This window comes from Lycorma delicatula, chromosome 3 (assembly GCF_047948215.1).
Source record: "Lycorma delicatula isolate Av1 chromosome 3, ASM4794821v1, whole genome shotgun sequence".
Taxonomy (NCBI): Eukaryota; Metazoa; Arthropoda; class Insecta; order Hemiptera; family Fulgoridae; genus Lycorma; species Lycorma delicatula.
Genome location: NC_134457.1, coordinates 153,369,333 through 153,390,754, shown reverse-complemented (window position 1 = coordinate 153,390,754; position 21,422 = coordinate 153,369,333). Strand labels below are relative to the sequence as shown.

The 21,422-nt window shown below is 30.4% G+C and overlaps 2 protein-coding genes across 2 annotated transcripts in view; one reads left to right on the top strand and one right to left on the bottom strand.

Moving 5' to 3' along the window:
• Positions 1 to 6,949, top strand: part of LOC142322117 (UPF0389 protein CG9231) — a 24,369-nt gene extending 17,420 nt beyond the window's left edge. Inside the window, exons 3-4 of the mRNA XM_075360822.1 lie at positions 3,606 to 3,830; positions 6,766 to 6,949. Coding sequence (XP_075216937.1) covers positions 3,606 to 3,830; positions 6,766 to 6,772 — 232 coding nt within the window. The 3' untranslated portion in view covers positions 6,773 to 6,949. The remainder of the gene's footprint in view (positions 1 to 3,605; positions 3,831 to 6,765) is intronic.
• Ccdc58 (Coiled-coil domain-containing 58) lies at positions 3,895 to 21,422 on the bottom strand. The gene is made up of 4 exons (XM_075360823.1): positions 21,265 to 21,422; positions 18,627 to 18,755; positions 6,945 to 7,088; positions 3,895 to 4,251 (listed from the first exon to the last, which is right to left on the bottom strand). The coding sequence occupies exons 1-4, from the start codon at positions 21,292 to 21,294 to the stop codon at positions 4,138 to 4,140; spliced, it is 417 nt and encodes a 138-aa protein (XP_075216938.1). The 5' UTR covers positions 21,295 to 21,422; the 3' UTR covers positions 3,895 to 4,137.

Sequence of the window (21,422 nt, the reverse complement as noted above, 5' to 3'; positions counted from 1 at the left end):
ACAATTACAATCACAACATAGTTACAATTTTAATGCGAGGGATGTACTTGATGGATTGACAGCAAATTATCAATATTTGGCTTCAGTTTTGTTAGGAATAAGTGCAAATCTCCCCGTTCTGTGATATTAAATCTGCTCCTTTTTTTTATAAAAGGTTTGTAACTACACTAAAACTTTTTTCGACAAGATATGACGAGGGAAACGCTATCAAAAGCTTTCTCGCAATTCCCCACAATCCAGGATATTTTTCTGGTATTTCTGCCTGCAGCCAAAATGTTTGATACCCTCTTTTAAATTTCACCTTCAGCTCCTCATTAATGCTAAGCTCAAGTAGCTCCTCTTGTAATATCACATTCTCCACTTTGATGGATCATAAATCCATTTGATGGATTTATGATCCATGGTGGTATTTCCATATTCAGAATATCTTCAAATCTGATTTTGAAGTCATCATGCAGGGCAATTAAATACCTGTGACAAGTTTGAAAACTGGGAAAATACGCGCCGACTAATATTTTGCTTCATTTCAAAAGCTGAAATTACACACTTTATTTTTATTAAATTGAGACTGTCCTCTTGTAATTGTAAGTTAATGTCATTAAATTTTTTGAACAAATCTGTCAAATACGCGATGTCAGCTTTCAAAGTGATCAGGTTTTCTTTTAAATCTGAATCTTTACCTTCCAGAAACTCTTAAACTGATTCAAAAAGTGAGTAAAATCTTGTTAAACATGCACCTTTCGACAACCAGTGTACTTCAGTATGTAAGAGCAATCGTTGGAAGTCTTCATCATTTTCATCGCACAATTGGGCAAATAAATGCGTATTCAATGCATTGCTTTTTATCTTGTTAACAGTATTAATTACAAGTTGAAGTGATTGGTGGAATCTATCACTCAGATTTTTCGCTACTAGGTGTTGTCGGTGGATGACACAGTGAATTGCAGTTACCTCTGGTATAATTCTTTTAAGATGGCTTATAAACCCACGATATCGCCCGACCATGGCAGGAGCTCCATCTGTTGCCACCAAAATGACGTTTGTGAATGGAATTGATTTTTCGTTAAAAAATCACTCAGGACATTAAATATTGATTCACCTTTAGTGTCCGTCTCCAAAGTTTTCGCGAATAGTAGCTCTTCATGAATTTCTTCGTCCATATCAAATCGAACATATGCCAATAATAATGCTTCATTACCAGGTAAAGTTGACTCGTCCAGTTGAATAGAAAAATGAGTTGTTTGCAGATAATTACACAAGAAACTTTCAATATCAGAGCTCATTTCATCAATATGTCTTTGTACAGTGTTGTTACTCAAAGGAATTCTTTTGAGAATGTCAAATGGAGATTTGTGCAGAACAGTTTTTAAAACCTCTTCAACAGCAGGTAAAATTAACTGTTCTCCAATGGTGTGCGGTTTTCCAGATTTCGCTATAAGTAATGAAATATTGTACGATATCGTTATAATATCGATGAAGCGAACATACTGTGCACAGTAGGTCTCTTTTCATATTTTTCCTTCAATGTTTGAAAATATTTCAAATCTTTACCTATTTTATCAGGATATGACACCTTCTTAGATGATCTTCAAGCTTCGATGGTTTCATAGAGTCATTGGTCAAAGTTTTGCTGCACAAAAGGCATATAGGCAATCGCTTGTCTCCCTTTGATGGAAGAAATCCAAATTTTAAATAATAAACACTATACAGTCGACATTTCTTCTTAGATTCAGTCATGTTTCGTATCAGTTACCTACCGGTAAATAAAAATAAAACTTTGTTTTAGTAATCTCATGGCGGTCTTACTTAACAGGATATGACTATTTTAACAGAATAGGATTAATTAATTATTGCAATGAAATAAAGTACCAGCGGCAAACTGATTCTAATTATTAAAAGCAATAAATCGGTAAGATCCATAATAAAGTTTTATGAAAATGGCTGAACCGATTTTAATGTGATGTAAAACATTTTTTCATTAATTATATTTCCTGTAAATTCTATAGAAAATACTTTTAAATAACCAATATTTTGATATTACAACTCTGCAATTTTAATCATTTATTTATTACTTTGATGCACGTTACGAGTATGTAAAGACAGGTACAATTTATGAAAATATACGTGTTACAGAATAAGGGTTACAACTGCGAAATTGTATGTTCAGGATCAGTTTTTAAGTCGATTCCAATAGTTTTTTTATATATCTGAAAAAAGTTTAGACCAAAAATTAATAAATCCTTAAACGGAGACAGTAAAAAGTGGTAACATTACAATATTGTGATGTCGCGTAGGTAGCGTAGCCCCCGCTGCTGTGACTGCGCTGCGCGCGACGTTTCAATATTGTGATTTAACCACTTTTTACTGATTTTTTTATTAATTTTTGGTCTAAATTTTTTTTCAGATATATAAAAACAAACTATTAGAATCGACTTAAAAACTGATCCTGAACATAACATTTCCCGGTTATAACCCTCATTCTGTAACACGTTGTATAAATGTATATAATTATTAGTGAACCACCACACAGTCGGGTAAAAAAAATATTACTAATAAAGTAGGGACAAAAAGTTCAACCTTTCTTGGTTTTCTGTTCTTTTATGGAAGTCTCTAATAATGGCTCTGTTCAGTATTTAATTTTTAATATGTACCTACTACACGCAAACATTACAAATATACTTATTACAACATAAATATATCTTTATCGCAGGTGGGTTGGAAGAGATTTCTTTTAGGAATAAGCCTCACCTTTTGTACCTACGTATTTTTTGTAATATGTGCATTTTTTGTTTACTGACGTGTACAATAAATTATCAAATAAATAAATAAACAATAAATAAAATAAAAGTAAGTATAACAAAAAAGCAGGTAAGTACTTACTACTTTTGCCGACACTGGCAAACGCTAACATCTATTCACTTTACTTTTCTTTTCAAAATTTCGGAAACAAATGAGTAACGTTTATCCTTGGCAATCGTATTTATATTGGTGAAGAATCAAACAAGTTCATGCAAGATTGCTAGCACACACACCACAAGTCGTATTTTGTCCCTTTGCACGTCTGAACAAGCGTTGCGGACGGCGGCGGCAGCGCTTTGCAAGTCTCGACACGTTTGTTGTACTGAATATGGAATATGCAAGTTTTTACAAGTAACAGTCGCTGAGCTTCTCAAAACATTATCTGCCTAGATTGATATGCAAAATCAAGCCAACATTTTATTTCTTCACTATCGAAACCAGATGAATTTTCATGGACCCCCGCTTACGAATTGTGAATCCCCATTTTTTTGTCACGCCAATGTAGACCCCTGTCGAGTCTCCCGTGGACCCCTGGGGGTCACCACTTTGGGAATCAATGCCTTAGAGCATATGAGTACATATGTTTACTTAATGTTTCCCTGCAAATATAGAAATGTTTTATAACAAATACACTGACTGTTAATTCTTTTGCTACAATTAACAATCTTTTATATTTTATAAAAATTTAACAGCCGTTGATTATGCAATTTTATGAATGATTAACTTTAAAAGTAAACTTGACATTTTTATTTTAGCTAGCTTATAAAATATTTATGCATTAATTTTTTTTTTTTTTTTTGTAATAGGGCAGAAACATTGGATAAAGCAAAAAACAAAATGAGGATAAAGGTTTCTAATTATTCTATAGTTGCTACTCTTATTGCATGCATGTTCATGATGGCGAGTGGCCGTAGAGCCCAACAAAGAGGAGAGTCTTTACAAAAAATGAATCTTGATTGGCACAAAGAAATGAGTAAAAAGATAGATGAAGAGAGAGCTGCTGCAGCAGCAGCACTTGAAAGAAAAAATATGTAAATATTTCTTTACTTTTATAGCTGAGTTAGCACACAATAAAATTATATGAATTAAGCAAAATTATTAATGAAATTTCTTTATTGCAGTAAAAATTTCACAATATTTAATAATACACATACCTGTATAATTATAAAATTATAGAAAAATGAGTAAATATGACTCATGACTTACACTCTTCTTATAACTCATTTCAATCATTGTACTCTCACTATAACTATGCAACAAACACGCATCAGGCAGTTTAATGATTCTAATTAGATAAAGTTCTAAATTAGTTAGCCATTAGATAGGCATAGATATTTGCTATAAATTAAGATCTGCAGGTTTATAAAACTGACGACATCGTTCATAATATACTTTAAATGTTCTTTCTCTAACTACTTCTTCAACATTAAGTTCAGATTTTAATAAACGAAGCTGAAATATATAAAAAAAAATATGTATATATATATATATATTTATATATATTCCTATATAAAACAATAGAAGTATAAATTTCTAACATGTACATTTTTATCATGTAGTAAAGATTTATTATGTAAAATTAATATTTAAAAATATTAGAATATAAATTTTAGAATGATAATCTTAGGTACTAGCCAAATAACTAAATAGTATAGAATATATATTAAAATTTGTTTTATATATCTAAATATATGGTAAATTTAAAAAATCTCATATGAGTAAAAAGCATGAATAGATTTATTTTACGTAAAGTTGTTAAAAAATTTATACTTTTTTAACTCTTTTTTTTTACAACTTTTTTGGATATGTCTCATCTATATAATTTATCTACTTCAAAGTACCATTCCTCTGAAGTGATTCACTGATACTAATTCTATTGTCACTAGTGTAAACAATTTACGAGTAGATCCATTCGTATATCTTTAATCATCTTACACTGTAGTTCTTCCTAAGAGAATTTCAGTTTAGATAATAAGAGTGGTCTACTGGAGCCAGATAGGGGGGCAGAGCATTTAAGGAATATAATTACTCTTAATTTCACCGAAAAAGCTAAACAAATTCATGAACATGATCCATCATTTAATGAGTAGCATCATTGCATAATGTTGGAGGCAATTTTCAGGAAAATGAATATTTATTAGCAAATTGTTCATGAATATCACCCATTTCAAATATTTCCAAGTACATATGAAAAAACTGCATTAACTAAACAAATAACTACAATAGGATGAAGCGATTGAGCAGATTATTTTTTATGCCACTACTCAGCACCACTAACTAGGCAATGATGCGATTTGGCAGTTGTTTAAAAAGTTGGTTAATTTTTTGAATAGAATTTGTAAGAAATATATTTTTAAGTACTATTATATCACAAGTTATTTAAAAGCCCCTGTGTGTAAAGTATTAAGAAAATAAATGGTCTGACAGTAGATAAGGTCAAACTCTAAATAAGGTCAAGCAAAAGTAAGATGCAGAATTTAATATCAGGAAAATGAAATACATATATTTTTTTATATAATCCATTTTTCCTTGTTACTGCTAGATTTTTAAAATTTATATTAGAAAATTCTGACTACACTTAAAAGAAAATGCTTGATTTTGTTTTAACAGTCCGTTATAACAGATCTACCTATCATTAAGGGAATAATATCTAGGGGAATTGAAAAAATATCTAACACACACACACTTTTTAAAAATCTGTTAAAAAAAGATTCCAAAACACATACCAAAAGAAAAATTGTTGTAAATTCTTATGTTAAAAATGCAGTGATTTATCTGAATAGATCATCAAGGAACTGTCACCAAAAAAAAAATGTTACTGGAAATGACACATTTTCATTTATACACCTTGATGAAAACTCAGAAAATTCTAAATATTTTAATGGCATTATTTTTAAAAGATATCAATATAATAATAATATTGGTTCTATAAGAAAAAAAGTTTATTCCAAAAAATTGGTAAATGGATTGGAAGGTAGTGGTCCTTTCTTGAATCTGAAAAATATTGTACTGAATTAAGTAATAATATCAATTATGTTGTAAAGTTGGACGATAATGAATAGTATTAACAACCAGAATTAATTTTTCAGATGATTACCAATAGTTTTTATATAGATTTTATAGATGAATCCCCTAACTTAACTGTAATCCATTTGCTTATAAATATCCCTGGCCAACTAATGGGAAGAAGTAAAAAGAATTATTATGGAAATTATTAATTGGGAAGGTTTTTCTAATTTTCATTTCAGCAAAACCTTTACTGAAATGTTTATTTACTGGAATGTAATGAACACAACAATTTTTATTTATTACAGGCAGCTAGCTAATATCAAAAATGCCAATATGCAACAACCCACTTAAAAATTAACAAGAATTTTGGTGATTTTTATTATTTATTGATATTTAATTTTGGTGATCTTTTTATTTACAAAGTAATACTTTGTAAATAAAAAGTATTTACGTGGTTTTTTACAAATACCACGTAAAAATGTTACTAATATTACTTGGTATTTGTAGACAAAAAACTGTTGCAAATGATTGGAATGCTAGTAATATTTTATTATTAGTACTAGAGCAATATAAAGTAGTGCTAGCACCAGCAACAATATTACAGTTACTTTGTTTGAAATAAAAACAAGAGTTTAATTTCTATAGGAATCATTGTCAGCACATAAATGGTACATCTATCCATGCGTATATAAAATCCTACATGGTCGTTTAATTGAAAAAATCTAGCGATAGATTGATTCATATGACATTTCACCTGATATCTAGCAGTTTTATTGATACTGAGAAGGCAGCTGTGTCCCTTGTTCATTAATGAATGTATTTGTAGACTGTCACATCTGCAGATCTTCACGTCAGGCATATTGGTGGTCAGGGATACTTATAAGCAATGAATTTGAGGCATGTTAATCTGTAATAGCATAACAGCCACAATAATACAGTATTTTTTAACTGTTCCAGGGATTGATGCTAAATATTTTTGATTACTGTTTTTCATTAACTATTAGAAGATTCAACAAAACACCGAACCAAATCAAACTGCTTAAATTTTCTAAACAACAAAAACACACATTTTATTTTTTTATTTATTATTATCATCATTGTTAGTACTTTAAAATTTTCTAAATAAATTTTTTTACCTTTGTTTGTTCACTTTTTAATGCTTTATTCACTTTCAAATCTTCTTTATTATAGTTTTGTTCTTTCAAATCTTTTATCCTATCAGATGTTGCTACAATGCAGTCTTTAATTGCAGTCTCCCTTTTGTTATAATTGGTCAATATCTAATAAATAAATGAACCAAAAAGTAAAAATCCATCTTACTATAAAAAATTAACTAATATGAACTAGATCAAAATTTGTGATTTATTTTACACAAGAAGAAAATAATTTATCAATGCTACTCTAATTTAGTTGCTAATGTCCAAATTAACCTTCATCCAAATTCATGTACATCATTCAAAAATTCTTCCTTTGAACCAAGAAATTCTATTTAACTTTGAAGCGATTAGGAATTCAGTGAGTTCCAATTTATAAAGCTGAATGCGATTTTTTTTTTTTTTTTTTTTTTTTTTTTTTTTTTTTTTAAATTGAGTACTACCATTTTTATTATTAAAATCATTACACTTTTATTTCATCCAATCTAATATGTATTATAATTTATCTATGAAGTACTCTGAGTTTAATATCAAGCATTGTGTTTGAAGCAGAAGTTTATAATAGGTATGTAACTAATAATTGTTTGTTTTTGAAAGTGAGGTGTAACTCATGAACATTTGTTTATATTTTTCAACATTTAGTTCAGATATTCGTATTGCTGAAAATTCACCCTTGGTGAAAAAAATGCACCCTTGGTTGCATCAAAGCTGAAAATACATTTGGAAACTAATGCAAAGATAAAGAGGACTAACCGACTGTATTAGCTTTCAGTGAACCGGTTTGTTCATAATGAGAAAAACGTATTTTACCTGTTTATTTCATCCTGCTCAGTTATTTCATCAATGACGAATCAGAAGAGTAATAAAATAATAAGTGATACATTGTAATTAAGAATTAGAATGGCCAAAGAACAGAGTTAAAAAATTTTACGAAGAATCTTATCCTACAAATTGGGCAGCTTAAATGACAGGAAGATAATACAAATCAGGACTGGCATATTTAAAAAAAAACAGCGTTGTTTGCAATTCACTGACAAAAGATTGAAGAAGTACTTTCTGCAGTTATAAAAGTTGTGAATATTAAATCAAATGCTTTGCAAAACTGCCTCAACTATGTGAAGGCAGAGATGAATCTTGTATCATAAATGTTGTTTATCGTTATCATCATAAATTTGAACTTTAGGACTGACAGTGAAGGCAGAGATGAATCTTGTATCATAAATGTTGTTTATCGTTATCATCATAAATTTGAACTTTAGGACTGACAGTATCTGATGTACAAGGATTAACTTTCATCAGAGGTTGAAAAAAAACCCTGTTTTTTTTTTGTGTTTAAATGTAAGTAAATACTAAATAGGCGGGAACCAGGTCTATGCATTGTGAGATGGTGTTATCACAATACATATAGACCTGGCTCCTGATGGCCACCCCCCACCACAAGGTGGTGTGGGGAGTGTATAGTGAAAACTTTGAGTGATCGTAATGTACAGGTGGTGTAGGAAATTTAAAGAACAGTGAATGGACATTCATGACAAAAGGTGGGCAAGGATGCAAGTCTGCTGCTACTGGTACGCCTGGTTGAGTGTGTTATTGCTGTCGTTTCTGTACGCCTAGTTATTGATCCATGACAAAAGTTTACAAAAGCAAACTTTCTGTAGACAGCTACTATTCTTGCACGGAAGGCTGGATATATCTGATAAGATTTGCTTAACAACGGCTGGATATATCTGATAAGATTTGCTTAACAAGGATTCCCTTGCAATTGCAAAGAAATAACTTAACTATGATACAAGGACAGATTTAATTAATGCAAGATTAATAAGATTATTTCATAATAATTTACTCAAAATACGTAGATAGCAGGTCCATTTGAAAGTAAAATTGGGCTATAGAACTCCAAGAACAGCTTAAAGATTATTCTACATCAGTCTTCCAAGTAGCTGTTTGGTGAAAACTGGCTCAGACCTAATATTTACTATCTAAAACACGAAATCAATCAGTATTGATCGAAGGAACCTTAGATCTCACTCTCTCCAAAATGTTTGGAGAGAATTATTTTAGTTATTAAAAATATACAATGGCACATTGCATATTTGTATTTGATAGGCCATTTGAGTATTTATTAGTAATATGTAAGTACTTGATTTACAGTTATCATTCCCATTATTATGGCATCCCAATATAATAATATTCTTACAATATAATATTCTTAATCTTTAAAATGTGGGGACCACAATTTAGTGAATTTTTAAAGGGTCCATAGTCAAAAAATGGTTGGGAATCCCTACTTTAAATTGTGCATAAATTTAAATTTGGTGCTAAATCTTAATTCTCATTTTCGTAATAAGCTGGGAAAGAATTTTTAGATATTTTTAAATATTCTTTATGTAAACCATAATTCTCATTTTCGTAATAAGCTGGGAAAGAATTTTTAGATATTCTTAAATATTTTTAAATATTCTTTATGTAAACCAAATACTAGAGAAATTTGGTTATAAAGATTTAAGTTTTTTAAGTAGTAATATTTCAATTTTTCAGTTTGTCTTTAGTTAGGTAGTTTATGTTAGATTTAGTTTATATGATTTTTTAAGGCTAATTAAAACTAATACAATAAATGTATTACATTGGTTAAAATAATTAAGACATTAGTAAACATAAACTGGCTTGAGCACAAGCTAAGTTTTAAAAAAAGGCACCTTCATAACATGGAAATACTCTCTCAAAAATTTTTGTTTGTAACTAGCATATTTGAGTTTTAAAATAACTATTGTTTTTGTTTTGTCAAAAATTATGTAGATTTTTCACCTGCTTAATGTACTTAAATAACTTCATATTCAACTATCTTATGGTAATGGTTGTAAATATTAACTAAACAGCATTAAAAAGCACATAAAACATTTATTGAGACAACTTACAGATTCGGTTGAATTACATAGCAAAACACATCAAGTTTTGACCATCAGAGCTGTGTTACCAGTGTTGTTAAAAATGGATACATTTACTCGTGCAGAAAGTGCTCGTTTCACAATTTGCAATCTGCAACTGCAGTTCAACATAATTTTCATAGAGAGCCTCCTAGTAGGCACACAATTTACTCTTGGCATTAAATCTTTGTAAAGAGGTTGTTTAGTAACAAACATTCAACAGAAACAGTATGAAGAAATCGACTTGACATGTGTTATGTGAGAATGGCATTCCACAAACAGTGTGTTACATAAACGACTCCACTTAAGCCATACAAACTAACCATGGTTCAACACATTCAGATGATGACAAGCTTGGCTGCAGTTTGGGTGGAAATGATACATAGTACACTTTTAAACAAACAATCAATTTTCACATCAGTGGCAAAGTAAACACTCATAACTGCCGAATATGGGGTAGTGAACTGCCGAATATGGGGTAGTGAAAACCCTCATGAAACTTTGCAGCACATTTGTGACAGCCCTACGGTCAATGATATTTTTAACCTACACAAAACACGGTATGGGCCATTCTTCCAGGAGGCAACAATATCTGGGACATGCTTCCAAATTTTCTAATTTCTAAGTAAGATAATGATGACCAAGACGGATGCCATTAATATCAGATAAACAGGGTACCACCTTACTACTGCCTAGATGTCTGAGATTTTCTTGATACTCGCCCAAGTAGGTGGATCGGTTGTGAAGGTCCAATTGCACGACCAACTTGCTCTCCAGATTTCACCCTGCTAGATTTTTTCTAGCCTCCTCTATGATTCATGATTCATAGCCTCCTCTATGAATCATGAGACCTTGCCGTTGGTGAGGGGGCTTGAGTGCTCAGGGATACAGAGTAGCTGGACCGAAGGTGCAACCACATCGGAGAGGTATCTGTTGAGAGCCAGACTAAGGAATGATTCCTGAAAGAGGGCAGCAGCTCTTTCAGTAGTTGTTAGGGGCGTGAGTCAGGACGACTTAAACGGCCGTATCAACATCACTCAGTCCTCTTGAGTACTGCGCAGCTGAAAGCAATGGAAAACTACAGCTGCTTTTTTTTCCAAGAAAATGTGGCTCTGCATTTTCACATAACAATAATGGAGGCGCCTTCCTTGGTAAAATATTCCGGAGGTAAAATAGTCCCCCGTTCGGATCTCCGGGTGGGGACTACTAAGGAAGGGGTCACCAGAAAAGTAAAAAATAACATTCTACGAGTCGGAGCGTGGAATGTTAGAAGCTTAAAAAAGGTTGGTAGGCTAGAGAATTTAAAAAGGGAAATGGATAGGGTAAACGTGGATATAGTAGGAATTAGTGAGGTTCGGTGGGAAGAGGAAGGCGACTTTTGGTCGGGTGACTTTAGAGTAATTAACTCAGCGTCAAATAATGGGCAGGCAGGAGTAGGTTTCGTGATGAACAAGAAAATAGGGAGGAGAGTGGAGTATTTCAAGACGCATAGCGATAGAGTCATTGTAATAAGGATAAATTCAAAACCTAAACCGACAACGATTGTTAACGTCTATATGCCTACAAGCGCCCATGATGATGATGAGGTAGAATGTGTATACGAAGAGATTGATGAAGCAATTAAACACGTAAAAGGAGATGAAAATTTAATAATAGTTGGAGATTGGAATGCAAGCATTGGAAAAGGCAAGGAAGGAAATATAGTGGGTGAATACGGGCTGGGCAAAAGGAATGAAAGAGGGGACCGACTTATAGAGTTTTGCACGAAGTATAATTTAGTAATTGCCAACACCCAATTTAAAAATCATAATAGAAGAGTATACACTTGGAAAAAGCCAGGCGATATTGCAAGGTATCAGATAGATTATATCATGGTTAAGCAAAGATTTAGAAATCAACTCGTGGACTGCAAAACTTACCCTGGAGCAGACATTGATAGCGACCATAATTTGGTGATAATGAAATGTAGATTGGGGTTTAAAAACCTGAAGAAAAGGTGTCAGATGAATCGGTGGAATTTAGAGAAGCTTGAGGAAGAGGAGGTAAAGAAGATTTTTGAGGAGGACATCGCTAGAGGTCTGAGTAAAAAAGAAAAGATAGAAAATGTAGAAGAAGAATGGGAGAATGTTAAAAAGGAAATTCTTAAATCAGCAGAAGCGAACTTAGGCGGAATAAAGAGAACTGGTAGAAAACCTTGGGTTTCAGACGATATATTGCAGCTGATGGATGAACGTAGAAAATATAAGAATGCTAGTGATGAAGAAAGTAAAAGGAACTATCGGCAATTAAGAAATGCTATAAACAGGAAGTGCAAACTGGCGAAAGAAGAGTGGATTAAAGAAAAGTGTTCAGAAGTGGAAAGAGAAATGAACATTGGTAAAATAGACGGAGCATACAGGAAAGTTAAGGAAAATTTTGGGGTACATAAATTAAAATCTAATAATGTGTTAAACAAAGATGGTACACCTATATATAATACGAAAGGTAAAGTCGATAGATGGGTGGAATATATTGAAGAGTTATACGGAGGAAATGAATTAGAAAATGGTTTTATAGAGGAAGAAGAGGAAGTTGAGGAGGATGAAATGGGAGAAACAATACTGAGATCTGAATTTAAGAGAGCATTAAAAGATTTAAATGGCAGAAAGGCTCCTGGAATAGACGGAATACCTGTAGAATTACTGCGCAGTGCAGGGGAGGAGGCGATTGATAGATTATACAAACTGGTGTGTAATATTTATGAAAAAGGGGAATTTCCGTCAGACTTCAAAAAAAGTGTTATAGTAATGATACCAAAGAAATCAGGGGCAGATAAATGTGAAGAATACAGAACAATTAGTTTAACTAGTCATGCATCAAAAATCTTAACTAGAATTCTATACAGAAGAATTGAGAGGAGAGTGGAGGAAGTGTTAGGAGAAGACCAATTTGGTTTCAGGAAAAGTATAGGGACAAGGGAAGCAATTTTAGGCCTCAGATTAATAGTAGAAGGAAGATTAAAGAAAAACAAACCAACATACTTGGCGTTTATAGACCTAGAAAAGGCATTCGATAACGTAGACTGGAATAAAATGTTCAGCATTTTAAAAAAATTAGGGTTCAAATACAGAGATAGAAGAACAATTGCTAACATGTACAGGAACCAAACAGCAACAGTAGCAATTGAAGAACATAAGAAAGAAGCCATAATAAGAAAGGGAGTCCGACAAGGATGTTCTCTATCTCCGTTACTTTTTAATCTTTACATGGAACTAGCAGTTAATGATGTTAAAGAACAATTTAGATTCGGAGTAACAGTACAAGGTGAAAAGATAAAGATGCTACGATTTGCTGATGATATAGTAATTCTAGCCGAGAATAAAAAGGATTTAGAAGAAACAATGAACGGCATAGATGAAGTCCTACGCAAGAACTATCGCATGAAAATAAACAAGAACAAAACAAAAGTAATGAAATGTAGTAGAAATAACAAAGATGGACCACTGAATGTGAAAATAGGAGGAGAAAAGATTATGGAGGTAGAAGAATTTTGTTATTTGGGAAGTAGAATTACTAAAGATGGACGAAGCAGGAGCGATATAAAATGCCGAATAGCACAAGCTAAACGAGCTTTCAGTAAGAAATATAAGTTGTTTACATCAAAAATTAATTTAAATGTCAGGAAAAGATTTTTGAAAGTGTATGTTTGGAGTGTCGCTTTATATGGAAGTGAAACTTGGACAATCGGAGTATCTGAGAAGAAAAGGTTAGAAGGTTTTGAAATGTGGTGCTATAGGAGAATGTTAAAAATCAGATGGGTGGATAAAGTGACAAATGAGGAGGTATTGCGGCAAATAGATGAAGAAAGAAGCATTTGGAAAAATATAGTTAAAAGAAGAGACAGACTTATAGGCCACATACTAAGGCATCCTGGAATAGTCGCTTTAATTTTGGAAGGACAGGTAGAAGGGAAAAATTGTGTAGGCAGGCCACGTTTGGAATATGTAAAACAAATTGTTAGGGATGTAGGATGTAGAGGGTATACTGAAATGAAACGACTAGCACTAGATAGGGAATCTTGGAGAGCTGCATCAAACCAGTCAAATGACTGAAGACAAAAAAAAAAAAAAAAGATTTTTTCTAGTGGGGTTTTTATTAAAGATTAGGTTTATGTACCACCTTTGCCTGCTGATCTTGTTGGACTTCGAATTAATGCCTCAGCTGCAGAGGTAATGCCCAACTTGCTGGCTACAGTATGAAATGAAATGGACTTCAGGTGGGATGTATATCTCTTTACAAATGAAAGCCATATCGAAAAGTAAATGTTGAGCAACTGACTATGTTTTTTTATAAAATGAGATCTCAGCCAAATCTGCAAGTTTATTTCAATAAATTTATATATGCTTTTGAAGTTGTGAAGTCCTTTTTGAATTGTCATGTTTGCATGACATGGTTCACCTTTTGGTCAGAGTGGTCAGAGTGTTAAGATTCAATGATGATGTTAATTCTGTTTTAGTAACAGAGACCTAGTGCGATTAGAAAAAGGTAACAAATTATATTTTAAAATTTATATATATAAAATTCTACAAACTGCAAAATAAATTTAAACATTTATTCTACATATCAGCTAATTGCATCATTAGCCATTTAATAGCTTTAGCTTTATTTGTAGATTGCCATAGTCATATATACTTGTACAAGTGTGGTGATGTCATGCTGCACTGATCGTGAAATTTCAGAAAACTGTAAGGAAATCATAAAATATCAGTTTACATAAATTTATTATCAAACATGATCATTCACTTAAGAATTCATGTGCATTCACTATCATTATCTTTCATTAAAATCAGATCCATCTTCAACATGTTATTATTCACACCATTTTCAATGTACATGTGTCTAATCAGTAATGAATTTTGTTAAAGTACAATATTAAAAAAAAATAATTGAAGGCTTTATTTCTAAATTGACAATTTGTGTGATTGACTTAAACATCTGCAATTAAATAACAGCCATAAACATAAACAGATTTCAATAGTTGATTAGTATAATTTCTGGAAGTCAAACAGTGTATAATGTACAGTGTTACGATTCAGATTTTGAAGACACTGCACTTCTTGTTCCTGTAGCTAGTTCATAAAAGTATGACATTTTTAATAAAATTCATGTGTTTGGGAAAATATAAAAATAGCATTATTCCACCCTGTTGATAATTTTTCACACCTGTACTGTAAGTTTATTTCATATAATGGATAAAATAAAAACATGTAGTTTATCTATGGCAATTATAAATTAGGTTAGCAAGTTCAGAATTACAAATTATGAGATTGGTTGAAAATGGCTTTGTTATAGATTCAGAAATTGCAAAGTTTAAGTGATAAAAAATTATATAAAAATTTTGTGTGGACATACAGAAACATACTGATGAAGGTGGTTTCTCTCATCAGCATTAGGGGAAATATCATATACAGAATGTAAGATTATGGGGAACAAAAAAATCTAAGAGAAACTGTGCAAGACTTGCCTAAAATAGGCATGTTTTGTACTATTTCCTGTGACAAGATGTACAGATACATATTTTTCACAATACTAAGTAATTGGAAGAATTTATCTTAAAATTTTAAGTGAATGGCTTATGCTTCAACTCAATTCTCAGCTTATGCTGAGAATTTTTTTGTAGAAAAAAAAATTTTTTTTTTTTGTAAAAAATGGAATGCCACTTCATTGCCTCATAGAGATTCAAAATTATGTGGAAGAACACCTTCCAAGATTTTGGAACGGCTAGCAAAATACTGTCATACTACCAAGAAGTACCATGAGAAGATAAAAAACTACATTTTCAATATTCTTACAATTCAATTCAATATTATGTTGATATATCTGCAGAGTGACTAGTGGCACACACACAGATAGAAAAAATGTTTTAAGAGATTTACAGTAAAATTATGTAAGTAATAAATACTCTTATAAAACTCATTTTTACAACCAATCAAAAGTGTCTGTTTGTTTATTTGTAATGAAATTACAAATAAAAGTAAACCCAAAGTACTGAAGGTGTTTTAGATGATGATTTGAAACATTGAGAAAAGTTTATGGGTGAATTATTCCAATTTTTCAGGTAAAACCTCTCACCAACTAGAGAATAATGATGGAGAAACAGCAACACCCACCATTATAAGATATTTCAAGTAAAACCTCTCACCAGGAGAATAACCTTATACAAAAATGCAGAGGAACAAAAAAATAGATTTTCCCAATTTTGAAATTCCAATTCCAATTAAAATTCATTCATTTAGCGATACCATACGGTAAAATGCATTTACTTTAATTAGGATGTAGTATAAATAGAAAGCTATTATAATCTTATTATACCTAAATGGAACTTAATTTAAACTTTCTTAATTTAAACTTCTGGAAAGGTGAAAGTACCCATTAATTCAATTTTCAACTATTTAAAATGAAACTTAAAAAACAAGAGATACACATTAAAAAACACAACTGCCAAAAAAAATACATTGCAGACAACCACCACTGCTCTTTAATAAGATTCTATTGTGATTTTCTATTTAGCAAACACCCTGTTTGAATTTTGAGTTCAGGCTGTAGGGAGAAGGTCGAATTATTCCCATCTGAACTGTTCCAGTATGCAATTGATCTGCTAGTGGTTTTATTCTTAATAACATTAAACAAAATCGATTGTTTTGCCTGGTTACACCAGTTTTTATTTTTTTTTTTTAAAAGTTTGTCTTCGCAATTTAGATCAAGAGTGACCCTGATGCATGCAAAAGTTAGCCTTCAACCTACAAACAAATACTCTGCTTGAATTCTGAAAAACAGATGATTGTTTGCTGAGATATTATAACAGCACCAAAACAGTGCCCCAGGGGCAACCCATTTGTTACCAGTTGATGGTGATGATTTATGGTCTAGACTCGCACGGAGTGCTCGCATCACCTCACCACTCTAGCCTGATACAAAGTCCCCATGGGAAGCCCATTATTATTAAACACAATTTTCTTCTAACATGTTATATGTATTTTAATACAGTACTGTGCTGATTATTTGAATTTATTAAAATTCTTATCAATGTATCACCAACTTAAATAATATTTATAAGAATGTTTCCATCAAATTCTGTCTGCAGATTCACGAGGCTGAATTTGCGTTTATAAACAAATATTAAAAATTAACAATAATACATGTCTAATATCAATAAATTAAACACAAAAAATCGACAATGTATATACTGACAGCAGAGTTGAAAATATTACAAAGGTTTATGATAAAATTAATTTAAACCTGCATACCACATTTAAAAAACATTAGACATGCGATTCACATAGTGTATATAATTTGGGTGGAATTTGCAAAATAAAATGTTAATGACTGTGACCATACTTATATAGGAAAGACCACTAGATCTTTCAAAACCAGATATAAAAATTGAAAATTGGGTTTTTGTTTCTGACCATCTTATTGTTAATAAACATTCAATATCTGATATTTACACTAATTTGGAAATATTAAAAATAAGAAAATCTAATTGAGTAATAATAATAATTATAATAGGGGTTTAGATGTTTTAGAGAGATTTTATACATATAAATATAAAAATGGATTCAGCTTAATCAACCAACAGAGTATGAGGATGACACGATTATAATGGGTGCAATATATAGCAGCACTTTATCAAATACTGTTAATTTTTAGTTTAATTTATTTAAAATCCTATATAGTAATATAATATTGGCTAGCCAAACCACACACACATACACATATAGACACACACATAAATAATAAAAATATTAATTAAAAGTTAAAATGATAAATGTGTTAAAAACGAATGTTAAAAACACATTTATCATTTTAACTTTTAATTAATATTTTTATTATTTGACAACATATTTTTATAAATAGAATTTTTAACTTCAACTTTTGATCTTAAATTTATAATTTACAGGGTAAAAAATTTAATTCTAATTCCATATTGATTTGAACTGATTTTAAAGTATATATGCAAAGTTTTAACAAATTTTGTTTTATTGTATTTATCAAGATTCTGTTTTATTAAAATTGTGTATTTATAATATGTAATTTTACATGAACAATTAAAAGTTTGGATCAACTGAAGATGCGAGAAAATCATGAAAGTGCTATTGTGTATATATAATGATATAAGGTAAGTGTCATCCTAACTAATTTAATTTTATTCTGTACTTGGAGGATCAAAGTTATTTATTTATATTTGTATAACAGTACAGAGGAATATGAATCTTAAAACCGACTTTAAAAAGAAAGAATATATATATATATAAATAATATTTTTAAAATAATTCTTTTACTGAATTAATGTGAAATGAAATCAGGATCAGGGTGATATTCCAAGGTTGGCACTGACCACCACAAAAACATGTAAATAGAGCAATCCATTTTTCTGAACCATTCATCTACCTAAACCAGAATATGAAAATATAAAACAGCCCTGCAGGTTTGTTGACGCATCCTTTATGCACCCTCCTTTGCACGTTCATCTTGTACTAGTACTGAATGTGAACTGGCATTTCACTATTTATCCTATTTCAAATTCTTTCTACAAAATTCAATTCTTTTTATAAAATGATAAGATCAAGTAGGACTATCACAAATTCTACAGAGTGAATGTGATTGTAAGAATTTTTTAAAGTGATTTTAAGAGGCCACATCTTCAGAGGTTCTTAAAATCATTTGTTTAATTTTTGATTAAAAATAAATACATACTGACCTTACTATATAAATCTTGACAAGTTTTTGAAGGATCAATTTGACTTCGAAATGTTGCTGTTGTAGGTATGGTTGTATTTAAAGTGTAAATTATTTTATCATCTAGATCCCTCATTTTCTTTAAAACATCCTGTAAAAATAATTCCGTGTTTTTTTTTTAACTATTAAAATTTACTAATTATCTACAGGTTTTTCTGCTAACACAAGTTAATAAGTTACAAGAAAATACAGATGGTAAGAGCTTAATAATAACAGATGCTATAATAATAATAGTAAGAGATAATTCAAATTCACAAATATACAGTTAAATTTTGATCAAATGGTAGAAAAAGTATCATGTTTTCTTTTAACTTCTATGCTGTAGGCACAGACACGCTGAATTACATACACCCTAAATTAACAAAATTTATTCAACTTTTCTTTTTTTTCCAAAATGGATTTACCATAAAAAAATATATTGTCCAAGACTTTCAGGCTTCCTGGTCATTCTAACATAAATTAATAAAGCCAAAGAAAGTGTTTAAGTTTTTTTTCAAATGTATTCTTACTTTAAAAAATTACTAATAGAGGAGTTCACACCGTCTTGTCTGCCAAAGGGCTAATGCCCTTTAATTCTCATCAATCAGAAAAAAATGAATTTGTTGATGTCTGAACTATTCTCTTTAGAAATGTGTTTTGCCTTCATAAAAAATTAATAAACAAGTAAAAGAAAGAAAGATTGCGGTCTTCTTGTCTCAATTAACAAAAATCAAAATCTTGAAATATCAAGTCTTTTTTTTTTTTTTTAAATGTGCTTTACCTTTAGAAAAATTACAATACAGTAGTGTCCATGAAGTTCTCATTCCTTGCTTAGGCATTCTAAGCAATAGTGATAACCCCCACAAGTAACAAGAATTTAGACTTTGTTGTATTTGAACCATTATTTTTCAAAATGTGTTCTATGTTGTACCAACAAAAAGAACTTATATCCATGTTGAATAAGGTCCTAAGAAATCTTATTGTTTTGATTACCTCATACTCAATTCATTCACGATTACAGAGGAGTACTGACCAATGTTGTTAAAAATGTAATTTTGGTTAAAATATAATATGTTTCTAGAAACATTTTTTAGTACTGTCAATTAGATATTAACTAATTTTGCAAGGAGAATTACCAACTGTGTTTCCTCAAATGTTCAATAGCATTTATCTTATAACAATAACTTAATCAAGTTCCAATAACAACAATAATGCAAGAAATACTCAGCTACTTAATTACTTCAATTAATGTTAATGGCATTCGCCAATAACTTAATTTCATTTGATATCTTCTTTGAGAATCAGATGTCATTTTTGGGAATAACTTGTGTCAGGTGGACTAAAACTTTAAGATTATAGCATCTAATACAGAAATTCTTTGATTGCAAAGTTTTTACCAGATTTTGAAAGTACAAAGATGTTTAAGTAGAATTTAATTTTTCTTCAAAAACAAACTTCAACCATAAAATAAATATATTAATAATTTACCAGGAAGTAAGAAAAAAAAAAATCATTAATGAAAAATTTTCTTTTAATAATAAAAAAGTAATTTTTTTTTACAAAAAGAAAAAAAATCAGCAGGACTTCATCAAAAGTTTTTCTACAGTAAGCAAATTTAAGATTGCATACTATAAAATAAAGAATTAAACAGATTTACAAAAGTGGTGAGATCAGAACATCAAATTTCACATATTAGACTACAATTTACTCTACTTTTTAATTTAATAAAAATATTTACTGTTTAAGACTAAACTGTAGTAAATATTCTGTAATCAGCACTGAAAATATTTAGCACACAGCAAAGTTTATAAGATAATCATGAACAAACCAGTACCATAACATTGATTTAACCACGTTAATTGAATAAATGCCATTTCTACAACAAAATAAGTATTTAGTACTCGATTGAAGAATGTATGTAATTTGTAATCTGTTCATTACATTTTTTCTTCAGAGATTACAGAACCATATCATTATAATATAGAAAGAAAGGAAACATTCTTAACTTAAATTGTTTTCATTGCCAATCTGTGTGAACAAGAAATAAAGATTTCAATATCGACAAACTACCAAAAGTATTGGGCTGAATAAAATACTGTGCAACACAAAAGCTTCCAAAGTGAAGAATCAAAACAACTCATAGTCCAGTTTACTTAAAATTTAACATTAAAGATCATTCATGCATACAATAAAATAAATTCCCAAAATATAATAGATTTAGAATAATCAATTTAAGACTGGTAACACAACTACAACTAGAATTCGTTTTTGATAAAAATATATGATTAAGCTTGAACGGTTGGATAAAAGAATAAATTGGTCTAACTTGAAAATAAAAAATTCAATTAAAAAAAACCACACTAAATTTGGAAAAGATTTAGTTTCTCCTGGATAATTAAATATTTCTAAATGATAAGTTATCTGTATTTAAAATATTTGTTATTATTTTAAATAATTGATTTCGGAAAAATAATAAATTCCAAAAAAACAAAACAAGTTTATTACAAAAAGCTTTTTACATTTCCCCGGTATAGCCATGCCGTCAAGTTTTGTAACCTTAATAACATTTCTTAGTAAAACTAAACAACTGAATCCCACAGTAAAAATTAAAAACACTTAACCTGAAATTCAAGAAAATCAACGCACTGCATGTTATTGCTTTCTAACGTAATTAGTTTCTTACAATTTTATTTATCCTGAATAAACTATATGTAAGAGTATTTAAAGGTTAGCTTCATAATTAAGGTTATGCCGATAAATCAGCCGACTAAATCATAAT